This window comes from Anomaloglossus baeobatrachus, chromosome 1 (assembly GCF_048569485.1).
Source record: "Anomaloglossus baeobatrachus isolate aAnoBae1 chromosome 1, aAnoBae1.hap1, whole genome shotgun sequence".
Lineage (NCBI taxonomy): Eukaryota > Metazoa > Chordata > Amphibia > Anura > Aromobatidae > Anomaloglossus > Anomaloglossus baeobatrachus.
Window position 1 is genome coordinate 349,163,380 of NC_134353.1, and position 26,679 is coordinate 349,190,058.

Sequence of the window (26,679 nt, forward strand, 5' to 3'; positions counted from 1 at the left end):
ATATGTTTACGAACATATAGAAAGAAGAAAAATGACTTAAAGGGAACCTGTCACCACTTTTTTTGGCCTATAAGCTCTTTTATACAGCATTCTAACATGCTGTATATAAGAGCCCAGGCCGGGGATATAACATAAAAAACACTTTATAATATCTAACGGTTTCTCTGCAGTAGATGAGGGCCTTATGGGCGTCTCCGTTCTCCGGTGCCAGCGCCGCCTCTTTTGGCCATCTTTGTTCTCTTTCTTCTCTAGCCAAGGTGGATATTGGGTCCGACGTCATATACACTCGCCGGCTTTCAGGTCCCGAGCAGGCGCACTTTGATCTGCCCTCAGCAGGGCAGATCAAAGTATTGTAGTGCGCCTGTGCAAGACCGGCGAGTGTCTATGATGTAGCCGTGTCATGCACACACACTGGCCGAAAGAGGTGGCGCTGGAACCGGACAACGGAGACACCCATAAGGCCCACAGTGCGACCGTTAGGTAAGTATTATAAAGTGTTTTTTATGTTATACCCCTGGCCTGGGCTCTTATATACAGCGGCATGTTAGAATGCTATATATAAGAGCCCGGTGGTGGTGGCCGCAGCTTATAGGCCAAAAAAGTGGTGATAGGTTTCCTTTAAAGAGGTTTTTTGAGCTTATAAAATAATAGAAAAGGACCAACATGTTTAAATTTCCAATTCCATCCTAGATCAGAAATAGTTATCAATTTGATTAAGTTGCATTGCTTTGTGCTGCACCTTTATTTTAAGGCTGTAGTAGGTGGAAATATCATGTAAATTCTTATGTTTCTCAAGGTATGAGTTAGCCCTGTATGTATTCACTGTCTTTACAAACAACTCAGATCTGTTACTGAGGGACCTCTCTGATGCTCAGCTTTTCACCGAACATCAGCATGATCCCTGCAGAGACAAAAAGAAAAGGAGGTAACTACGAAGCAAAGAGGCATGTGATTTATGATGTCTAGTAATACAGAGAAGGACTAGATATCCCACAAGCAGGAGATAAATATCAGAAAAATACAATTAACCCCTCTGACTATAGTAAAAAATGTGGTGTGACATTAGTCTTAAAATTATACGGTAGGCCAAATAAAAGGGAATCTGGAAGGCGGAGTTATCTTTCAGGCAGGATCCGCCCCATAGCCTGGAAGAGTTCATTTATATAAAGTGCTAAAAAATATTTCAACAAGGCATCTGATATGAGATATAACGGCTTTTTTCAGCATTCTATAACCTTTATACCCATATTAATAGTTTAAAAAGGTCAAAGTGGTGACAGATTCCCTTTAAATGACATATTGGCACCAGTATGGGCAAATAATCTGACATTTGCTGTACGTTTTTAAAGTGTACATACAATACTGCTTAGCACACTCCTTAGGCAACCATAGGACATGGGAGCTTGCAGGGTGGTCGTACCGTTGTCCAGGCAGTTGCTCTCTCTCTACTCTGCTAGGGGGTGAACGCATCAACATTGGACCCCATCATCAAGTTAAAACTTCTGCCAAGGGATGCGATCAACAACATAGTCTATAAGTACCTTTATACAGTGACCCTAGGCCGCAATTGTCAACTGCCTGTAGGCGGATTGTCTCTTTAATACCGGAAATGTAACTAGCTTATATCTGACACATAGTGGTCTAACACGGAAAAGGGAAAAAAAATACCAATGGTAATACATTCTGCGTTCTTGTACAGAAGCAGCAGGCAGATTTATTTTGTGTGGTACAGTATAACAAAATTAAATATGGTTTATTTTACACATTTTTTTCATCATGTCCATTATACCATTCGTTTACACTGTTAAACAAAAAGTGCTGGTTAAAACAAAAAAAAATATATATATAAAGATCAACAATGTTTCCAATTATGTTACACAAACATGTCAAAAACCACTTTCATTAATGTACTGTATGTCTTCAAATTATTTACACTTGCTATTATGCAGGGAAGATCTCGTCATACTCCTTCTGGGTTTCTACAAGGCAACTCCCTCACTTCCCGTCCGTTCTATGGCAACAGATATGTGTAACAGGCGCGAGAAATGTACGGACTGTGTATGTATATATGTATATATATATATAATATTTCGACATTAATAGAACATCATGGCCAAGTGATTGCTGAGAGTCTGAAGGCACTTTACAGCTTCATCTGTTTACATTTTGAGTTTTTTCCAGGTAAAAAAATAAATGCGTCTTTGGAAAAGTCATAAGAACTCCTTTTTTTCTGCAAAGCTTATATAAGACAGGAGCTTATCTTCATGTTCTACATGCCAGTTTTCACTGATCTGTCCAGTATGACTTGCATGTAGCAGAGGTCCATCACCAGTGTTTATAATCTAGATTGTTCTGCATTGCTATCCCTGGTAGACATGAATATTTTCCGAAATGGTGTTTTGAAAGTGCAAATATGAAGATTGCTTTGGATGCTTGTGAAGGTTTGCAATGTTATCTGCAGGCACAAGACTCCACTGTCATGTTGGGATATACTTTGAGCACAACATTTTTGTTTTCGTCAAAAAAGAGAATGCTGAGAGAAGACATCTTCTCCGGGACGCAACAGGGCTCAGGGATTCCAGGAACCACCCCGACAGCTCGCACAATACTCTGGATAGTGGCATGATTGGATGGCTTCAAAGACTGTTCAAGAAAAAAGAAAAAACAATAGATTTAGTAGTCTCCAAAATAACCAAAACCTAAATAAATATTTTTTAGTGTCTTTTAGAAACCAACTTTTATCTAAAATGAGGGGACGGAAAACATAAACACATTGCCCTTTTTGGTTGCATGATGTGTACTAACCTGAAGGCTGAATGATGGGGAACTTTGCGGCATTTTGTTTTTACTTTAATTAATATATTTTTGGCCAAAAAAAAACATTTTTGCAATTAAGTTTCAAAATACATTTTGTGTTTTCGTCAATTTTACTTCTATAGCCTTTGTGTTCCGTTGTCTTTTGCTGACTAGACATCCATCAGAGAGCTCGTTCCAATGTGAAATTTGTAACTAGAAATGAGCAAACCCAACATTCGGTGTTTATTGTTCGTACCGAACACAGACTTTAAAAAAAAAAAACAGAGTTCGGGTACCTTACATATGAACATCACTCACACGAGCATAGCAGTGCGCGGGTACACATGGTGCTTAACCCAGTGCGAGCCACTTGCAGTGTTTGAACACTCACATTGGGAAAATGACAACGTGATCGGATATAGTGGGCACCCAAAAAAACATGTAAAAACACTGACCACTGCCCCCTCCATGATCTGTGTATGGCTTGCTCCATGTGGGCAGAGACCCAAACTGCCCAGTCAGTGTCTTCTATTGGGGTTCAGGTTAAGTCCGGGACCCAAACCGAACTTTATCTAAAGTCCGGCTGGAGCCATCAAACCCAACTTCCACAAGTTTGCTCATCTCTATTTGTAACTCTTATCTGAATGCCTGTGTTGATTTAGGACCACAGACTACATCACAGTTGAATGGGACTTTCTGATAGGATCTCTCAAATAGATAAAAAGAGATAAAAACTCCCCCTTCAGATCAAGCTCATTCACAGATTCTCACTTAAAGCACCATTCCGCCATGGGAATTGAAAGTGACTGTATTTTTTACATGTTTAGTCACTCTGCCTGGTGCTGTCCATTTGCCTTATCCACTTATTCCATTGCCCTGCCTCTAAGATGGCCACTGCTGGTGCAAGGGAAGCTGAGTGGTAAATCCCATCTCACTGGACAGAAAAGGCAGGGTAGGTGTGGTTTAGACTTACCACTGAATACCCCATGCCAATGTGTTGGCCATCTTGGAAGCAGGGGCAAATACTGCCGATCTGAGGCAACTGAAAGCAAACGGAGGGCTCCAGAGAGAGTACCTAAACATGACAACTGTATAATCACTTTTCAGTCCAGTGGTGGAGAGTTGCTTTAGCAGCCAGCAAAGTGTATCAAAAGAGCATCCTTTTTGCCAGAGGTAAGATATCCTGAGATATTGGGTATAGGAATGCCAGCATGTATTTATTTGTTGGATTTGGCCAAACATCAGATTTTACTTTAAAACTTTTTAAACTCCTTCCGCGCAAATTGTACAATGTATGGTTCATCACTAAGGAGAGACGTACCTATCAGTCTGCACTATAGTAATGGCCTATAATGCAGTGAGCTTGTGATGACAGCTGCTGGCAGCAGTATCTAGCTGCACTCCTCGCCTGCTCAATATGGTTGTCATTAACTGTGGAAGGTTTATATAGCTGAAATACCAGGCGCTGTGCATCTAGAGTCTGATCTCTAATGTCACTTTTTGTTTATTGAACTAACCACCAGCTGATGGCGTGCTCCGTAACTGTGAGACAGATGGATGCCATTTTCTGATGCTTTTACACGAAGATATTGTGATTTTACTTCAGGCCTATGTTATAGCATTTGTAGATACTGGAATAAAGTTCATTCAGTCAAAGCAAAGTGTTCTTGATAGAAATTATAACACTGCACTTGACAGCGCACAGAAGCATGGCTACACTGTATATGGATTTTAGGGTCTACGAGCAAAGTCAACTGGTGGGCCATTGTGTGGATTTGAAGAATCTCAGGACAGATTAATTAAAGGGGTTTTCCACTACAATGCAACCCTTTCTGATTCCATTTGTTTCCTCCAGGTAAAATAATAAAGCCTATACTCAACTCCCATACCAGCCCCCTTCCAACGTTGTCCGGGCTTTCGGTGTGGGCTTTTGTTGTCCGGTTTGGTTGTGATGTCACGTGAGCCCCATGTACAATGAGCGCCAGCTGCCTTCTCCCCACCTTTGGACCAAACAAGCAATCAAAAAATAGTGATCGCATCCGCAGGGCTCACTTCCTTTTGATTAACTCATTTGGTTTGAAGGCGGGGAGACAGAAGCCGGCACTGATAGGACGCTAGGCTTGCTTGACGTCACAACCCCAAATGAGCCCCGCCACAGTGAGCTCAAACACCGCTGAAAGGGCGCTGGTACGGGAGTTGTGTATAGGCTTTATTATTTTACCTGCGGGAACATATGAAATTAGAAGAGGTTGTCCTAGTAGTGGACGACCACTTTAATTCATGATACTGTGGACTATACCGGCCAAGATCAGCTTAATCTAGACAGCTAAAAACTGCTAATGCTATGTGCTCACAATGGGTTTTTGACACTGCATACTTCCTCCCATGAAAAAAAGTTTCTGCAAAGTGGATGAGATTTATAGAAATTTTTATGTATGCATTTTCCCTATGGAATTGCATTAGATGTGGAAAATTCACAAGTAAAAAATGCATATGCATTTTTAGTGCGTTTCTGCTGCAGAAACTCACTTAAAACGCATGCAATCAATATTTGCAGTAATGACAGTATCAATAAAGTTTTGTTAAAGCCAAACACCAGGAAGTATCAAAAACAAAGCAATTTTATTTAAAATATGACAGACCAAAAGACACAAAAAAACAGTATAAATATTAGACAAAAACATGTTAAAATACACAATATCTGCCAATAGATGCAGAAATGGTGTAGAAATTCAGGAACATCAAAAACTCACCAAATACTCATTGTGGGCACATACTGTAGCTTCACATGGGTTTTTGCCTTTGTTTGATATATCATGTTTTAAAAAAAACTGCTTTGTTTTTGATTCTTCCTGGTATCCGGCTTTGAAAAAACTATTAATATAGTCAGGTGCGGATAAAATGCGTTTTTAGTTCATTTCTGCAGCAGAAACTGACTAAAACGAATATGTGTTCTTACCTGCAGATTTTCAGCATTCTAATGAAATATTTTGTGGAAAATCTGTGCAGAAAACTCAACATATTCTCAAGAAAAACTGACATGGTTTGGATTTGATCCACTTTGCTATAATGGTAAAATGCATCAAAAACTCACCAAAAGCTCATCGTGGGAACACAGCCTTAGGCCCCCTTCACACGCACGTGTCTCCGGTACATGCTAGGTCCGTGCCCGCATGTTCCCGGAGACACGGGCATACGTAAACCCATTAAAATCAATGGGTTTATGTGCACCCATGTGTTTAGCCATTGGCCCGTGCCTCCGTGTGGAGCACACGTGAGCCCGTGTGCTCCACATGGAAGCATGTCCGTGTTCCTCCGGCAGCACGGGTGTCACGTGGCCCACACACGTGGCACACACACACGTAACACATGGAAGTAGTGTGGATGCAGGCCCACGTGACACGTGCCAGAGAAACACACGTGTCATTTAGAAAAAAAAAAAAAAAACACAAACTCACCTCCACGAGTCCTGCAGTCTCTGCCGCGGCTGTCACCTGCATCCATCCCCCAGTGAATTTGAACAACGCATCTTCTTCACTGGGGGCCGAAAGCAGCATCAGCGGGGCGTGGAATGTGCCGGACGCTGTCAGTCAGCACCACAGACAGCTCCGGAAGAAAAAGGTAAGGCGGGGCTTTCCGTTCTCCGTGTGTTATTACGTATAACAGACGGAGAAGACACGTAGTGCCATAAACACGGCACACGGAGGGGAACACGCACCCTTAACACGTCCGTGAAACATGTGCGTGATTTTCACGGACGTGTGAAGGGGGCCCTAAAGGGAACCTGTCAGGTGCAATATGCACCCAAAACCACAAGCAATTCTGGGTGCATATTGGTAATCCGTGCCTAACCGTCCCTGTATGTAGTAGCGTAGCTAAAAAGATCTTTAGAAGAAGTATTTCTAAAGATCCTTTATGCTAAGTTCTGGGCAATCAGATCAGCGGTAGCAGCTGACAAAGGTATGCACGTCACCACTGGTGATGCTCCATTGAATAGCATGTTAGCACACCCCTGTGGATGTGCTAACATGCTAAGAGGGCGGAATGAGTGTAGGAACTAACGCTCTTGCGACTAGTCCCTGTGCTCATTAGCATACAGTTAGGTCCAGAAATATTTGGACAGTGACACAAGTTTTGTTATTTTAGCGGTTTACAAAAACATGTTCAGAAATACAATTATATATATAATATGGGCTGAAAGTGCACACTCCCAGCTGCAATATGAGAGTTTTCACATCCAAATCGGAGAAAGGGTTTAGGAATCATAGCTCTGTAATGCATAGCCTCCTCTTTTTCAAGGGACCAAAAGTAATTGGACAAGGGACTCTAAGGGCTGCAATTAACTCTGAAGGCGTCTCCCTCGTTAACCTGTAATCAATGAAGTAGTTAAAAGGTCTGGGGTTGATTACAGGTGTGTGGTTTTGCATTTGGAAGCTGTTCCTGTGACCAGACAACATGCGGTCTAAGGAACTCTCAATTGAGGTGAAGCAGAACATCCTGAGGCTGAAAAAAAAGAAAAAAATCCATCAGAGAGATAGCAGACATGCTTGGAGTAGCAAAATCAACAGTCGGGTACATTCTGAGAAAAAAGGAATTGACTGGTGAGCTTGGGAACTCAAAAAGGCCTGGGCGTCCACGGATGACAACAGTGGTGGATGATCGCCGCATACTTTCTTTGGTGAAGAAGAACCCGTTCACAACATCAACTGAAGTCCAGAACACTCTCAGTGAAGTAGGTGTATCTGTCTCTAAGTCAACAGTAAAGAGAAGACTCCATGAAAGTAAATACAAAGGGTTCACATCTAGATGCAAACCATTCATCAATTCCAAAAATAGACAGGCCAGAGTTAAATTTGCTGAAAAACACCTCATGAAGCCAGCTCAGTTCTGGAAAAGTATTCTATGGACAGATGAGACAAAGATCAACCTGTACCAGAATGATGGGAAGAAAAAAGTTTGGAGAAGAAAGGGAACGGCACATGATCCAAGGCACACCACATCCTCTGTAAAACATGGTGGAGGCAACGTGATGGCATGGGCATGCATGGCTTTCATTGGCACTGGGTCACTTGTGTTTATTGATGACATAAAAGCAGACAAGAGTAGCCGGATGAATTCTGAAGTGTACCGGGATATACTTTCAGCCCAGATTCAGCCAAATGCCGCAAAGTTGATCGGACGGCGCTTCATAGTACAGATGGACAATGACCCCAAGCATACAGCCAAAGCTACCCAGGAGTTCATGAGTGCAAAAAAGTGGAACATTCTGCAATGGCCAAGTCAATCACCAGATCTTAACCCAATTGAGCATGCATTTCACTTGCTCAAATCCAGACTTAAGACGGAAAGACCCACAAACAAGCAAGACCTGAAGGCTGCGGCTGTAAAGGCCTGGCAAAGCATTAAGAAGGAGGAAACCCAGCGTTTGGTGATATCCATGGGTTCCAGACTTAAGGCAGTGATTGCCTCCAAAGGATTCGCAACAAAATATTGAAAATAAAAATACTTTGTTTGGGTTTGGTTTATTTGTCCAATTACTTTTGACCTCCTAAAATGTGGAGTGTTTGTAAAGAAATGTGTACAATTCCTACAATTTCTATCAGATATTTTTGTTCAAACCTTCAAATTAAACGTTACAATCTGCACTTGAATTCTGTTGTAGAGATTTCATTTCAAATCCAATGTGGTGGCATGCAGAGCCCAACTCGCAAAAATTGTGTCACTGTCTAAATATTTCTGGACCTAACTGTATCATAAAAGATCTTTAGAAATATTTTTTCTAAAGATTTCTTTATCTATGCTAGTGTATACAGGGATGGTTAGGCAGGGATTAGCAAAATGCACCCAGAACTGCTCGAGGTTCTAGTGTATACAGGGACGGTTAGGCAGGGATTAGCAATATGCACCCAGAACTGCTCGTGGTTCTAGTGTATACAGGGACAGTTAGGCAGGGATTAGCAATATGCACCCAGAACTGCTCGTGGTTCTAGTGTATACAGGGACAGTTAGGCAGGGATTAGCAATATGCACCCAGAACTGCTAGTGGTTCTAGTGTATACAGGGACGGTTAGGCAGGGATTAGCAGTATGCACCCAGAACTGCTTGTGGTTCTAGTGTATACAGGGACAGTTAGGCAGGGATTAGCAATATGCACCCAGAACTGCTCGTGGTTCTAGTGTATACAGGGACAGTTAGGCAGGGATTAGCAATATGCACCCAGAACTGCTCGTGGTTCTAGTGTATACAGGGACAGTTAGGCAGGGATTAGCAATATGCACCCAGAACTGCTCATGGTTCTAGTGTATACAGGGACAGTTAGGCAGGGATTAGCAATATGCACCCAGAATTGCTCGTGGTTCTAGTGTATACAAGGACTGTTAGGCAGGGATTAGCAATATCTACCCAGAACTTCTTGTGGTTCTAGTATATACAGGGACGGTTAGGCAGGGATTAGCAATATGCACCCAGAACTGCTTGTGGTTCTAGTATATACAGAGATGGTTAGTCAGGGATTAGCGATATGTACCCAGAACTGCTCATGGTTCTGGGTGCATATTGCACTTGACAGGATCCCTTTAAAGTGTAATTGGCCCATCTAAATCCAAGTGATCAGATAGTGCCCCAAAAAAGAACAGTGATACGATGATTACTGGTTGTTGTGGCTAAGACACCTTTATATCTGCAATGCCTCTAGAAAATAACTGTATGAAGAAACCCTATAAGACCAAGATTACTGCTGTATGTGAAAACTGTCATATGGGACCTACAACAAAGCTGCCCAAACCTTGGGGCTGCACGCAGTATAAAGTTACAAGTGACACTAATAAAAGATGAATGTCTGGATACTACGGCTTCACTGAGGCTGAGCTCACTCCAAAGTCCAGATGTTTTCAGGATCCCTTTGGACATATTTAACTTATACAATTGAACTTGCGCTGTATTTAAAGCAGTATTTTTACAGTAGCCGGTAGACTTCCCAGGTGATTTTTAGCTTGGTGGAGATGTATAACCAGGGCCGTATTTGCCATTAGGCACTTGAGGGCACGTGCCTAGGGCGGCGCCTTCCAGGGGGGCGGCGCCCAAACCAAAATTTAAAAAAAAAAAAAAAAAACATTTTTTTTTTTTTAAATCTTCCTCCCTCCTCCAAACTCTTTATTAAATCCGGCGCCTTTTTGGAGGAGGGAGGGGGCGCACAGTCATTTATAGTCGCGTCTATAACACGCGAATATAAATGAAACTGTGAGCGTGCCGGCACTTACTTCCGGGGTCAGAGGAGCTGTAATCAGCTCCCCGCCCCGACGTGCTGCCGTGCGCTCACTGTGCAGAGGTCACAGGAGCGTGAGGCAGCGCCGCGCAGAGGAGGACGGGACATGGAGCCGCCGCCGAGGAAGATGTCCAGAGGAGGACGGGACATGGAGCCGCCGCCGAGGAAGAACGGGAGGTGCAGCCGCCGGAGATGCCGCCTGGAGCAGGTAAGCGCTTTACAGCCGAAGACAGCGCCGAACAAGCAACCCGGGGGGGGGGGGGCGCAACATGGAGGATGGGGGGATGGAACATGATATGGGGGCGCAACATGGAGGATGGGGGGATGGAACATTATATGGGGGCGCAACATGGAGGATGGGAGGATGGAACATGATATGGGGGCGCAACATGGAGGATGGGGGGATGGAACATGATATGGGGGTGCAACATGGAGGATGGGGGGATGGAACATGATATGGGGGCGCAACATGGAGGATGGGGGGATGGAACATGATATGGGGGCGCAACATGGAGGATGGGGGGATGGAACATGATATGGGGGCGCAACATGGAGGATGGGGGGATGGAACATGATATGGGGGTGCAACATGGAGGATGGGGGGGATGCAGCATGATATGGGGGTGCAACATGGAGGATGGGGGGATGCAGCATGATGTGGGGGTGCAACATGGAGGATGGGGGGGGATGCAGCATGATGTGGGGGCGCAACATGGAGGATGGGGGGGATGCAGCATGATGTGGGGGCGCAACATGGAGGATGGGGGGATGCAGCATGATGTGGGGGCGCAACATGGAGGATCGGGGGGATGCAGCATGATGTGGGGGCGCAACATGGAGGATGGGGGGGATGCAGCATGTGGGGGTGCAACATGGAGGATGGGGGGGATGCAGCATGATGTGGGGGTGCAACATGGAGGATGGGGGGGATGCAGCATGATGTGGGGGTGCAACATGGAGGATGGGGGGGATGCAGCATGATGTGGGGGCGCAACATGGAGGCTGGGGGGGGATGCCGCATGATGTGGGGGCGCAACATGGAGGATGGGGGGGATGGAACATGATATGGGGGCGCAACATGGAGGATGTTGGGATGGAACTTGATATGGGGGCGCAACATGGAGGATGGGGGGGATGCAGCATGATGTGGGGGTGCAACATGGAGGATGGGGGGGATGCAGCATGATGTGGGGGTGCAACATGGAGGCTGGGGGGAGGATGCCGCATGATGTGGGGCGCAACATGGAGGATGGGGGGATGCAGCATGATGTGGGGGCGCAACATGGAGGATGGGGGGGATGCAGCATGATGTGGGGGCGCAACATGGAGGATGGGGGGATGGAATATGATATGGGGGTGCAACATGGAGGCTGGAGGGGATGCCGCATGATGTGGGGGCGCAACATGGAGGATGTGGGGATGGAACATGATATGGGGGCGCAACATGGAGGATGGGGGGATGGAGCATGGGGGATGGAACATGATATGGGGGCGGAGCATGGAGGATGGGGGGATGGAACATATGGGGGCGCAACATGGAGGATGGGGGGATGGAACATGATGTGGGGGCGCAACATGGAGGATGGGGAGATGGAACATGATATGGGGGCGCAACATGGAGAATGGGGGGATGCAGCATGATGTGGTGGCGCAGCATGGAGGATGGGGGGGGATGCCGCATGATGTGGGGGCGCAACATGGAGGATGTGGGGGCGCAACATGGAGGATGTGGGGGCGCAACATGGAGGATGTGGGGGCGCAACATGGAGGATGTGGGGATGAAGCATGATGTGGGGGCGCAACATGGAGGATGGGGGGGATGAAGCATGATGTGGGGGCGCAACATGGAGGATGGGGGGGATGAAGCATGATGTGGGGGCGCAGCATGGAGGATGGGGGGGGATGAAGCATGATGTGGGGGCGCAACATGGAGGATGGGGGGATGAAGCATGATGTGGGGGCGCAACATGGAGGATGGGGGGGATGAAGCATGATGTGGGGGCGCAACATGGAGGATGGGGGGGATGAAGCATGATGTGGGGGCGCAACATGGAGGATGGAGCATGATGTGGGGGCGCAGCATGGGGGATGGAGCAGAATGGGAAAATGGGGGGGGAGGGAAAATGAGGGAGGGTGGTGGACAGTATAGCAAATGGGAGTTACAGTATGGAGAATGAGAGGCATGGTATGGAGAATGGGGTAGCACGGGGGGGGGGGCATGGTATGGAGAATGGGTAGCACGGGGGGGGCATGGTATGGAGAATGGGTAGCACGGGGGGGGCATGGTATGGAGAATGGGTAGCACGGAGGGGCATGGTATGGAGAATGGGGTAGCGGGGGGGCATGGTATGGAGAATGGGTAGCACGGGGGGGCATGGCATGGAGAATGGGGTAGCACGGGGGGGCATGGTATGGAGAATGGGGTAGCATGGGGGGGGGCATGGTATGGAGAATGGGGTAGCATGGGGGGGCATGGTATGGAGAATGGGGTAGCACGGGGGGGGGGGGCATGGTATGGAGAATGGGGTAGCACGGGGGGGCATGGTATGGAGAATGGGGTAGCACGGGGGGGGGGCATGGTATGGAGAATGGGAAAGCATGGGGGGGTACTCTGTATGGAAGGGGAACCATGGTGGGCTTGGTATGGAGGGGGCTTGATATGGAGAAGGGGCAGCATGGGGAGCGCTCAGTTAGGAGCCTGGAAGGGCTGGGTATACAGAATGCGAAGCATAAGGTTTATTATAGAGTGGGGACATCATGAGGGGGGCAGTGAAGTGGGGGCTGCATGGAGAGGTGGGGACAGTGGAGGTCATAGTTCATAAGTGAGGAAGGTCTGGAGGGTATAATTCAGTGGGGAGGACAGTGGGGGTTTTCATTTGAGGGGGCAGTGTAGTGGAAATGTTATAGGAGAGAATGTGGAGGCCGTATACTATAAGTGACACGGTGTGGGGTCATTCTTTGTGCTGTGAGCTCAGTGATGGGCAATTATTTATTCTTGGGCACAGCCTTGGGCTTACTTAGGGTGGTTACTCTTTCGTGAGAATTATGAGTCTGTCACCAGATTTTTGCCACCTAATTTGAGAGCAGCATAAAGTAGGGGCAGAGATCCTGATTCCAGTGTTGTCACTTACTGGGCTGCTTAGTGTAGTTTTGATAACTACTGCTGATTAAACAGTGATGTTATCATTACAGGACTACTTGGTGTGCTGCAGGTAGTCCAGCATATTCATGAGCTCTGTATAACTGCGAGATCTGCAGCAGAGAAAATGACAGCAAACAGCTCAGTAAGTGACACATTGCTGGAATCAGGGGCTCTGTCTCTACATTATGCTGCTCTCAGATGGGGGAGCAAAACCTGGTGACAGATTCCCTATACGGGCACCATTGCAGTATGTGCTGCAGCAGACCAAACAAGAGGGAAGTCTTGGGAGACGCAGGACAATGTGTTGCTAAGAGCGATGACATTTTACTTTTACTCCCAAAATGCCAATTAATCTGCAGACACATTTATACAGGGGACGTCGCTCTGGCATGTACAGTTTTAACTTAATATTTTATTATATATATGCAGACTGTTCTGTCCCCCCTGGTGCGGCCGATGTCTTGGTGCAGATGTGCACCCTCCTATTTGCATATTAAAGACAGTCCCTCGTCCTTAGGTGAGAGTCAGTGCTGTCTAAAATCACTTAGCATTTCTGCACGTGTCCTGACACTGGAGGAGCAGAGTAGCACTCCAAGTGTCAGTGTGGGTGCGCATGCAATGTGACTGCAGTGTCCGCGTGGGTGCGCCTGCAGTGTGACTGCAGTGTCCGCATGGGTGCGCCTGCAGTGTGACTGCAGTGTCCGCATGCAATGTGACTGCAGTGTCCGCGTGGGTCCGCATGCAATGTGACTGCAGTGTCCGCGTGGGTGCGCCTGCAATGTGACTGCAGTGTCCGCGTGCAATGTGACTGCAGTGTCCGCGTGGGTGCGCCTGCAATGTGACTGCAGTGTCCGCGTGGGTGCGCCTGCAATGTGACTGCAGTGTCCGCGTGGGTGCGCCTGCAATGTGACTGCAGCGTCCGCGTGGGTGCGCCTGCAATGTGACTGCAGCGTCCGCGTGGGGTGCGCCTGCAATGTGACTGCAGCGTCCGCGTGGGTGCGCCTGCAATGTGACTGCAGCGTCCGCGTGGGTGCGCCTGCAATGTGACTGCAGCGTCCGCGTGGGTGCGCCTGCAATGTGACTGCAGCGTCCGCGTGGGTGCGCCTGCAATGTGACTGCAGCGTCCGCGTGGGTGCGCCTGCAATGTGACTGCAGCGTCCGCGTGGGTGCGCCTGCAATGTGACTGCAGCGTCCGCGTGGGGTGCGCCTGCAATGTGACTGCAGCGTCCGCGTGGGTGCGCCTGCAATGTGACTGCAGTGTCCGCGTGGGTGCGCCTGCAATGTGACTGCAGTGTCCGCGTGGGTGCGCCTGCAATGTGACTGCAGTGTCCGCATGCAATGTGACTGCAGTGTCCGCGTGGGTCCGCATGCAATGTGACTGCAGTGTCCGCGTGGGTCCGCATGCAATGTGACTGCAGTGTCCGCGTGGGTGCGCCTGCAATGTGACTGCAGTGTCCGCGTGCAATGTGACTGCAGTGTCCGCGTGGGTGCGCCTGCAATGTGACTGCAGTGTCCGCGTGGGTGCGCCTGCAATGTGACTGCAGTGTCCGCGTGGGTGCGCCTGCAATGTGACTGCAGCGTCCGCGTGGGTGCGCCTGCAATGTGACTGCAGCGTCCGCGTGGGTGCGCCTGCAATGTGACTGCAGCGTCCGCGTGGGTGCGCCTGCAATGTGACTGCAGCGTCCGCGTGGGTGCGCCTGCAATGTGACTGCAGCGTCCGCGTGGGTGCGCCTGCAATGTGACTGCAGCGTCCGCGTGGGTGCGCCTGCAATGTGACTGCAGCGTCCGCGTGGGTGCGCCTGCAATGTGACTGCAGCGTCCGCGTGGGTGCGCCTGCAATGTGACTGCAGCGTCCGCGTGGGTGCGCCTGCAATGTGACTGCAGCGTCCGCGTGGGTGCGCCTGCAATGTGACTGCAGCGTCCGCGTGGGTGCGCCTGCAATGTGACTGCAGTGTCCGCGTGGGTGCGCCTGCAATGTGACTGCAGTGTCCGCGTGGGTGCGCCTGCAATGTGACTGCAGTGTCCGCGTGGGTGCGCCTGCAATGTGACTGCAGTGTCCGCGTGGGTGCGCCTGCAATGTGACTGCAGTGTCCGCGTGGGTGCGCCTGCAATGTGACCGCAGTGTCCGCGTGGGTGCGCCTGCAATGTGACCGCAGTGTCCGCGTGGGTGCGCCTGCAATGTGACTGCAGTGTCCGCATGCAATGTGACTGCAGTGTCCACGTGGGTGCACGTGCAATGTGACTGCAGTGTCCGCATGCAATGTGACTGCAGTGTCCGCGTGGGTGCGCCTGCAGTGTGACTGCAGTGTCCGCGTGGGTGCGCCTGCAGTGTGACTGCAGTGTCCGCGTGGGTGCGCCTGCAGTGTGACTGCAGTGTCCGCGTGGGTGCGCCTGCAGTGTGACTGCAGTGTCCGCGTGGGTGCGCCTGCAGTGTGACTACAGTGTCCGCGTGGGTGCGCCTGCAGTGTGACTGCAGTGTCCGCGTGGGTGCGCCTGCAGTGTGATGCAGGTACGTTCTGACACCTGGTTGCTGCCTGTATTTGACTGCCGATTCAATGAGGAAGGTTGTTGAAGTGAGCAGACAGCACATCACAGCCATGTCCCCCTCCTCATTGTACTCCTCCTGTGTTGTGTGCACACCCGCACTGACGCTTGGAGTGTGCCGCTGTGCTCCTCCTGTGTTGGATGCACACCCGCACTGACGCTTGGAGTGTGCCGCTGTGCTCCTCCTGTGTTGGATGCACACCCGCACTGACGCTTGGAGTGTGCCGCTGTGCTCCTCCTGTGTTGGATGCACACCCGCACTGACGCTTGGAGTGTGCCGCTGTGCTCCTCCTGTGTTGGATGCACACATGCACTGACGCTTGGAGTGTGCCGCTGTGCTGCTCCTGTGTTGTGTGCACACCCGCACTGACGCTTGGAGGGTGCCGCAGTGTTGGGTGCGGTGCAGTCAGGAGATCTGGTGTTGCGGTGCTCACTCTCACCAATGGATCACTATTAATCAAGACACAGGCCTGGCTAGTATTTTCCTATATTAGGTGGTATCGGTGCACCAGGCTTAGGCCGCGCAGAAAATGTCCTCATTTTCATATCAAATGTGGCTTTTTCAGTGAACATTAAAGGGAACCTGTTACACCCTTTTTCAATTCTAAACTGCCCCCCCCTCTTGTTAGTGACGCAACATTAAGTGATGCACATTTTCTGACTAACAAGACAATGGAGCAGTTTAATATTAAAGGTCGTGACCAGTTCCTTTTAAGCTGAACTCTATATGGGTGGGTTTATTTCTCCACAGATCATGTCCCCCATATAAATATTTCTGCAGTCTAGGTGTCATTTTGGGGTGACAGATTCCCTTTCAGTCAGCTTAAAAATCATCTCACCTGACGAATGAGTTTTTTGCTTGTGCATCGGGTGATGGACACTGTTTAGATAAATCAGTTTCCCATCTTTGGCTGCAGTGTGAATGCTGCTTTAAAGGGGTTTTCTCACATTGGGAACTTACCCCCTATCCTTGGGATGGGGAATAACTTTCCAATCGCTGGGGGTCCGACTACCGTGGTCCCGAGTGTTTCCCAGAACCAGAACATGCAGACAGAATGGATTCCGGGAGTAAAATTTCATAGTCCTGTCTCCTGAGCTGTGCACTTAAGAGGTCTTTTGAGCAATTGGTGGGGGTCTCAAGTACCACCCCATGATGCCCCTTCTCCCTACTGAGCCCACCTCTGCCTTACTAATCTCCTCAGAATTAATGGACCTAAACCTATAAGATCTCGTCCAAAAGTTAAGTCTACTGCCTGGGACTAATCAGTATTGTGGTTCTTATATGGTCCACAGTCTAATGATGGCTGGTAACAACTACCAGCATCTCCATACCATTGTTAAGGACATACTGAGAGTTGTACGTTAATGCAATACATAGATGTATATGGGTCTAACCTGACACTGCACTTGATTGCTGTGTGAAGTTGGCAATTTATTCATGTACTGATGGTGGTTTTGGCGATGTATTGTCTTCAGGGTGGGTTTGGTGATGTATTATTGTATTTAGGGTGGTTTTGGTGATATTACTGTATTGACAGTAGTTCTGTTGATGTATTACTGTACTAACTGTGGTTTTGGTTACGTATTCTTGTATGTAGTGTGGTTTTAGTTATGTATTACTGTACTGATGGTGGTTCTGGTGATAGTCATGTGGCTGTTGTAATCTTTACCTTATCAGTCTTGATCCTAAAACATAGGGTCAGCGTGCTGGACTAAAATACAGCTATCTGCATGTCTGTCAGCCGAATAAGTAATAGACTAAAGCCCCCATACACTATAGTCTGATTTTTAGGCCGGCAGCTATCTTGCTCGGCTCTCCCATATACAGGAGCACTCATTCTGCCAATTGTTTCTGTGTTCTTTATTAGAGCCGCTGCTGGACATCTCCGACAGCAGCTTATCATTTAGAGGATAATAGGATCTACACTCCGTAATCGGACATGCTGGATCCTTATTCCCCTGACAATCAGAAGTTAAAGCCCCCATTCACATTGGGCTTTCAGCAGAACCTGTCGATATTGGCGGGTTTAGACAACTTTAGGTTAATGTGTATGGAGGTCTTAACTACTATCTGAAGGCTCTGGGCTCTATCAGGGAATGTGCACACGTCTTGTAGATGTCTGTGAACCCCCGGAATTATTGAGACAGAAAACACTTCAGGACAGTCATCATTTTATCCTGAAGCAAATATTTATTTTTTTTTTTGCTGTGGCTTCTTGGTTGTTTTTTCCAACATCTTTTAGCTACTGGATTTTACTTATTTTTTAAATGAAGTAGTAAGCGGCATCCAAGCAGAAGCCGCCATATAATGGCCGGTCACAACTAGTAAGCGGCATCCAAGCAGCAGCCGCCATATAATGGCCGGTCACAACTAGTAAGCGGCATCCAAGCAGAAGCCGCCATATAATGGCCGGTCACAACTAGTAAGCGGCATCCAAGCAGTAGGCGCCATATAATGGACCGGTCACAACTAGTAAGCGGCATCCAAGCAGTAGGCGCCATATAATGGACCGGTCACAACTAGTAAGCGGCATCCAAGCAGTAGGCGCCATATAATGGACCGGTCACAACTAGTAAGCGGCATCCAAGCAGAAGCCGCCATATAATGGACCGGTCACAACTAGTAAGCGGCATCCAAGCAGAAGCCGCCATATAATGGACCGGTCACAACTAGTAAGCGGCATCCAAGCAGTAGGCGCCATATAATGGACCGGTCACTGTCAGCCGCTTCATGTCTGAGGAAACCTGACGCGCTTAAAAAAAACTCCAAAGACTGAACATATGGACAGCAAGTTGTTTTACACTGCAGTGTATGAGTTCATTTCTTTAATATTTAGAGTTTGGGTTTTTTGGGCGGGTTATAGGGCGGATCTGTCTGAAAAAAAAAAAAAAAAAGCTGTGTGCACATACCCGTAATCTGACTGATCAGAAGGGGGCGCCACCACTGACAGTGCCTAGGGCAGCAAAAACCCCAAATACGGCCCTGTGTATAACCTAACTTAATGGGCTCCAATGATTAGATAAAATGGTAACTACACGCAAGACGCTCAATTCATCAGTTAATCCTTAGTTTTGTTCCTTCCCAATCATCCAAAGTTTTTAAAAAGAATTCATAAAGCTCCATTCATGCTAACGAGTCATGATGTCAACCTTTGTATACTCAACAGCACCATCTTTTTTGTGCCCTCTTCGTCAATATAAACTAAAACTAATAGAAACAATTGAACAACTTGAGTTGTCAGTAATATTTTTAGAATTGACCAAAGTTAGGAACACCATTAAAGAAACTGAAGTGTCTACGAGGTGAAATGTATTTAGCATTATGGTGAAACTTTGGTTACCCACATTGCATGTTACAAAAAAAGGCAACAACTATATCTTTTAGCTTGTTTTGTGCAGTCCATGTACATGCTCCTAATTTTTCCCCAATTTTTTTTTAGCTCTGTTACTGGGGTGCTGGACAGTAAATTACTGGTGGGCACAGACAGTGCAAGAACAATTTATGGGCCCTTTGGAGGTGGAAATGGGCCAGTTTACCTCTTGGGCCCTTTTGTGGCTGCACCCGGCAGTAATCTAGTTCCGTAACGCCACAAAATAGCATCATATTTTAGACACAGGAAATGTTTAAGATAATAAAATGGAAGTCATACGTCATAAGCATAGTTGAGGGCCAATCAGTTGGGGCTGTAAACTGTGCGTTCAGAGGTTTTCATCACTTCTATAAACACTTTCTATAAAGGAAGCTCTCCATACTTGGGATGAGTGACTGATCCTCGTCCCAAAGTTCTGCCCATTTAAAGTGAATGTTATATAACCTTTTAGGCCAATTCTATTATACTTCTATAGTTTTTTTTTTGTTTTTTTCTCTGAAAGAGCCACAGTTCCATTTGACATATGACTGTAACAAAGACTTTTTATACATGCATCACAAAAGTGATAAAAGGGAACCTGACAGCCAATGCATGCTGCCCGATCCACAGGCAGCAAATATCAGACAGTGGCTGTATTAGCTATGCCAGGTATGTTTGGCTCTGAAAGTCTACGGCGTTTCATAGTAAATCATAGTATAAAAGGGGACCGAGCTGCACAGGATACTAGTTGAAAATGCAAAAACACCACAACATAAATTTTAGAATATAGTAATGGAGTAAAACTTACCACTATAGAAAATATATATACACATGAGGAAAAGGCTGAATAATCACAGAAAAAAATTCATAAAAATATTATTGATACAGAAGTTTAATAATAGATTAAAATGTTATATTGTTAGAATAATGGGGAGCAAATACACAAAATAAAGTAATCAAAGGGAACATATCAGAAACATGGCATAAAATAAGTGGCATTATAATGGATATGTATGGTACTGCATAAAGGCATGATACAGTATCTATTGAACATGCCATAAAGAAAAAATAGCATTAGTGATGAGCAAACACTACCATGCTTGGGACTGAAAACGAGCAGTTGGACGACTCGGATGAGGTTGACTTGAGTACCAAACATAATAGAAGTTAATGGAAAAATATAGTCACGTTCCCCCCTGACGTCCATTATGCTTGGTACTGCAGTCCAGCCTTCTTGTTATGAGTACCGAGCACCTGAGCATGATAGTGCTCACTTATCACTAAATAACATATAAAATGTTTTGCAATATCAAATGCAAGACATACCATAGACCAGTCATGGCGAACCTTTTACAGGCCGAGTGCCCAAACTGTAGCCCTAAACCCAATTTTTTTTCCGAAGTGCCAACCAATTCTATTATGTAAATAATTGATTTTAACCTTACCTTTGCTGTCTTCTCTTCAGCAGGGGACATCACGCTCATTCATGCTTACCACACATTGGAGCTGAGCCCCTGCCCTTTCCAGACACAGCAGTTGGATTGATCTTTCTGGAAAAAATTGCAGCATATTAGACAGAGATTTTAGCATAGAATGCAATCAGATTTCACCCTCTAATCCACATCTACATTTCAAAGTCTGAACATCTCGAAAGCCCATAAAGACGTACGAGTTGCTCCCCCTCCCCATCATTGTGTAGTTCTGTCCCCTTCCTCGGCCACTTCCTGGTAAACATGTCCCCCATCCTGATATATATTTCCTACATTCTGGTATATTTGTCCCTATCACGGCCCCATCCTGGTAAATGTCCTCCATCCTGGTAAATGTTACCCATTCTGGCATGTTCCCCCATGCTGGTAAATGTACCCCATCCTGACATATTGCCCATCCTTGTAAATGTTCCCCCATCATGGCATGTACCCCATTCCTGGTAAATGTCCTCCATCCTGGTAAATGTTCCCCCATCCCGGCATGCACCCCATTCCTGGTAAATGTCCTCCATCCTGGTAAATGTTCCCAATCCTGGTTAATTTACCCCCATCCAGGTAAATGTACCCCTTCCTGGTAAATGTACCCTATTGTGGCATGTTTCCTACATCCTGGCATGCATGTTTCCTCCATCCTGGCATGTATGTTTCCCCATCCTGGCATGCATGTTTCCTCCATCCTGGCATGTATGTTTCCCCATCCTGGCATGCATGTTTCCCCATCCTGGCATGCATGTTTCCCCATCCTGGCATGCATGTTTCCCCATCCTGGCATGCATGTTTCCCCATCCTGGCATGCATGTTTCCTCCATCCTAACATGCATGTTTTCCCCATCCTGACATGTATGTTTCCTCCATCCTGGCATGCATGTTTCCTCCATCCTGACATGCATGTTTCCTCCATCCTGGCATGCATGTTTCCTCCATCCTGGCATGCATGTTTCCTCCATCCTAGCATGCATGTTTTCCCCATCCTGGCATGCATGTTTCCTCCATCCTGGCATGCATGTTTCCTCCATCCTGGCATGCATGTTTCCTCCATCCTGGCATGCATGTCTCCTCCATCCTGGCATGCATGTTTCCCCATCCTGGCATGCATGTTTCCCCATCCTGGCATGCATGTTTCCCCATCCTGGCATGCATGTTTCCTCCATCCTGGCATGTATGTTTCCCCATCCTGGCATGCATGTTTCCCCATCCTGGCATGCATGTTTCCCCATCCTGGCATGCATGTTTCCTCCATCCTAACATGCATGTTTTCCCCATCCTGACATGTATGTTTCCTCCATCCTGGCATGCATGTTTCCTCCATCCTGACATGCATTTTTCCTCCATCCTGGCATGTATGTTTCCTCCATCCTGGCATGCATGTTTCCTCCATCCTGGCATGCATGTTTCCCCATCCTGGCATGCATTTTTCCTCCATCCTGGCATGTATGTTTCCCCATCCTGGCATGCATGTTTCCCCATCCTGGCATGCATGTTTCCCCATCCTGGCATGCATGTTTCCCCATCCTGGCATGCATGTTTCCTCCATCCTAACATGCATGTTTTCCCCATCCTGACATGTATGTTTCCTCCATCCTGGCATGCATGTTTCCTCCATCCTGACATGCATTTTTCCTCCATCCTGGCATGCATGTTTCCTCCATCCTGGCATGCATGTTTCCCCATCCTGGCATGCATGTTTCCTCCATCCTGGCATGCATGTTTCCTCCATCCTGGCATGCATGTTTCCTCCATCCTGGCATGCATGTTTCCTCCATCCTAGCATGCATGTTTCCTCCATCCTAGCATGCATGTTTTCCCCATCCTGGCATGCATGTTTTCCCCATCCTGGCATGTATGTTTCCTCCATCCTGGCATGCATGTTTCCTCCATCCTGCCATGCATGTTTCCTCCATCCTGGCATGCATGTTCCCTCTATCCTGACATGCATGTTTCCTCCATCCTGGCATGCATGTTTCCTCCATCCTGGCATGCATGTTTCCTCCATCCTGGCATGCATGTTCCCTCCATCCTGGCATGCATGTTTCCTCCATCCTGCCATGCATGTTTCCTCCATCCTGACATGCATGTTTCCTCCATCCTGGCATGCATGTTTCCTCCATCCTGACATGCATGTTTCCTCCATCCTGACATGCCTGTTTCCCCATCCTGGCATGCATGTTTCCTCCATCCTGGCATGCATGTTTTCCCCATCCTGGCATGCATGTTTCCTCCATCCTGGCATGCATGTTTCCTCCATCCTGGCATGCATGTTTCCTCCATCCTGCCATGCATGTTTCCTCCATCCTGGCATGCATGTTCCCTCTATCCTGACATGCATGTTTCCTCCATCCTGGCATGCATGTTTCCTCCATCCTGACATGCATGTTTCCTCCATCCTGGCATGCATGTTCCCTCCATCCTGGCATGCATGTTTCCTCCATCCTGCCATGCATGTTTCCTCCATCCTGACATGCATGTTTTCCCCATCCTGACATGCATGTTTCCTCCATCCTGGCATGCATGTTTCCCCCATCCTGGCATGCATGTTTCCTCCATCCTGGCATGCATGTTTCCTCCATCCTGGCATGTATGTTTCCTCCATCCTGGCATGCATGTTTCCTCCATCCTGGCATGAATGTTTCCTCCATCCTGCCATGAATGTTTCCTCCATCCTGCCATGCATGTTTTCCCCATCCTGCCATGCATGTTTTCCCCATCCTGCCATGCATGTTTTCCCCATCCTGCCATGCATGTTTCCTCCATCCTGGAATGCATGTTTCCCCCATCCTGGCATGCATGTTTCCCCCATCCTGGCATGTATGTTTCCTCCATCCTGGCATGCATGTTTCCTCCATCCTGGCATGTATGTTTCCTCCATCCTGGCATGCATGTTTCCTCCATCCTGGCATGAATGTTTCCTCCATCCTGACACGCATGTTTCCTCCATCCTGACACGCATGTTTCCTCCATCCTGGCATGTTTTCCCCATCCTGGCATGCATGTTTCCTCCATCCTGGCATGTATGTTTTCCCCATCCTGGCATGTATTCTTTCTCCATCCTGGCATGCATGTTTCCTCCATCCTGGCATGCATGTTTTCCCTATCCTGACATGCATGTTTCCCCATCCTGACATGCATGTTTCCTCCATCCTGACATGCATGTTTCCTCCATCCTGGCATGCATTGTTCCCAATCCTGGCAAGCATGTTTCCTCCATCCTGGCATGCATTGTTTCCCATCCTGGCATGCATGTCCCCACCCCATGCTGGCATGTGCGTTCCCCCTCCCCCACCTCATGCTGGCATGTGCGTTCGCCCTCCCCCACCCCATGCTGGCATGTGCGTTCCCCCTCCCCCACCCCATGCTGGCATGTGCGTTCCCCCTCCCCCACCCCACGCTGCCAAGTGCGTTCCCCCCACCCCACGCTGCCATGTGCGTTTACCTCCACCCCACGCTGCCATGTGCGTTTACCCCCACCCCACGCTGCCATGTGCGTTCACCCCCACCCCACTCTGCCATGTGCGTTCCCCCTCCCCCACCCCACGCTGCTAAGTGCGTTCCCCCCACCCCACGCTGCCATGTGCGTTTACCCCCACCCCACGCTGCCATGTGCGTTTACCCCCACCCCACGCTGCCATGTGCGTTCACCCCCACCCCACGCTGCCATGTGCGTTCACCCCCACCCCACGCTGCCAAGTGCGTTCCCCCCCCACCCCACGCTGCCAAGTGCGTTCACCCCCCACCTTACGCTGCCATGTGCGTTCCCCCACCCCATGCTGGCGCTGCCCCCCCATACCCACCTTGGCACAGCCGCACACAAGTTATTAAAAAAAAAAAAAGCAACACACAACTTACCTGCACACGCTCCCCCGCTGCGCGCTGCTGGGTCCTCAGTTCCCACGCGGCCAGCAGACGGCGCCGGCGGCGCTTCTCCGTCTCCTAGGCAACACACCTGCAGCCTGGGAGAGGAGGAGTGTCAGAGCAGAGGAGAAATGTCTCCTCCGCTCCAACACAGATTTGATCTGCTGGCGCAACTGCATTAGCAGACCAAAGCTGCAGGATCTGGCAACAGCACACGTGCCAGCAGAATGGGCTCAGCGTGCCCCTGGTGGCACGCGTGCCATATGTTCGCCATCACTGCCATAGACTAATAAGCACCACCAGAGTAAAGAACCAACAGATTCAGTAGAAACAGTGCATAATATGTGTGGTAATATAATAGATATACTGTATATGGTAAATCAATAAAGTAAGATGCTGCATGGAAAAACATTTAGCTATCTCACGAGACCATAGCATATAAGATAAGTTACAAAATCAAATGCATGGCATAAATAAGTAAGTACCACAGGAATAAAGAACCCAGACATACATTCTGCTTAAGGCTTTCTCAAGGAGTTTTAAACAACTCTCTTCTCTGAGGCTTGTACTTGTGAACACCTTGTCTGTAGGCAGCAGCTCTAGCAATGAGGCACAGCGCACAAGCAGTAAGCGAAACATACAGTGGGTACGAACAGTATTCAGATCCCTTTAAATTTTTCACTCTTTGTTTCATTGCAGTCATTTGGTAAATTCAAAAAAGTTCATTTTTTCCTCATTAATGTACACTCTGCACCCCATCTTGTCAGAAAACCCTCCCAGAAATGTAGAAATTTTTGCAAGTTTATTAAACAAAAAAACTGAAATATCACATGGTCATAAATATTCAGACCCTGTGCTCAGACGCTCATATTTAAGTCATATGCTGTCCATTTCCTTGTGATCCTCTTTGAGATGGTTCTACTCGTTCATTGGAGTCCAGCTGTGTTTAATTAAACTGATAGGACTTGATTTGGAAAGGCGCACACCTGTCTATATAAGACCTCACAGCTCACAGTGCATGTCAGACCAAATGAGAATCATGAGGTCAAAGGAACTGCTCAAGGAGCTCAGAGCCAGAAATATGGCAAGGCACAGATCTGGCCAAGGTTACAAAATAATTTCTGCAGTACTCAAGGTTCCTAAGAGCACAGTGGCCTCTATAATCCTTAAATGGAAGAAGTTTGGGACCACCAGAACTCTTACTAGACCTGGCCATCCAGCTAAATTGAGCAATCGTAGGAGAAGAGCCTTGGTGAGAGAGGTAAAGAAGAACCCCAAGATCATTGTGGCTGAGCTCCAGAGATGCAGTAGGGTGATAGGAGAAAGTTCTACAAAGTAAACTATCACTGCAGCCCTACACCAGTCGGGCCTTTATGGCAGAGTGGCCCAACGGAATTATCTCCTCAGTGCAAGACATATGAAAGCCCGCATAGAGTTTGCAAAACAAACACATGAAGGACTCCCAGACTATGAGAAATAAGATTCTCTGGTGTGATGAGACAAAGATAGAACCTTTTGGTGATAATTCTAAGCGGTATTTGTGGAAAAAAACAGGCACTGCTCTTCACCTGCCCAATACAATCCCAACAGTGAAACATGGTTGTGGCAGCATTATGCTATGGGGGTGTTTTTCAGCTCCAGGGACAGGATGATTGGTTGCAATTGAAGGAAACATGAATGAGGCCAAGTACAGAGATATCCTGGAAGAAGACCTCTTCCAGAGTTCTCTGGACCTCAGACTTGGCCGAAGGTTCACCTTCCAACAAGACAATGACCCTAAGCACACAGCTAAAATAACAAAGGAGTGGCTTCAGAACAAGTCTTGACTCGCCCAGCCAAAGCCCTGACCTAAACCCAATTGAGCATCTCTGGAGAGACCTGAAAATGGCTGGTCACTAACATTCACCATCCAACCTGATGGAACTGGAGAGGATCTGCAAGGAAGAATGGCAGAAGATCCCCAAATCCAGGTGTGAAAGACTTGTTGCATCATTCCCAAGCAGACTCATGGCTATACTAGCTCAAAAGGGTGCTTCTACTCAACACTGATCAAAGGGTCTGAATACTTATGACCATGTGATATTTCAGTTTTTCTTGTTTTATTCAATTTGCAAAAATGTCTACATTTCTGTTTTTGGGGTACAGAGTGTACATTCATGAGAAAAAAAAAATTACCTTTTTTGAATTTAGCAAATGGCTGCAATGAAACAAAGAGTGAAAAATTTAAAGGGATCTGAATACTTT

General features: G+C 47.6%; 1 protein-coding gene across 1 annotated transcript in view; it reads right to left on the reverse strand.

Moving 5' to 3' along the window:
• Positions 1–606: 606 nt before the first annotated feature.
• BMP3 (bone morphogenetic protein 3) overlaps positions 607–26,679 on the reverse strand; it is a 125,970-nt gene continuing 99,897 nt past the window's right edge. The window contains exon 3 of the mRNA XM_075337782.1: positions 607–2,643. Within this exon, the coding sequence (XP_075193897.1) occupies positions 2,452–2,643 (192 nt within the window). The 3' untranslated portion in view covers positions 607–2,451. The remainder of the gene's footprint in view (positions 2,644–26,679) is intronic.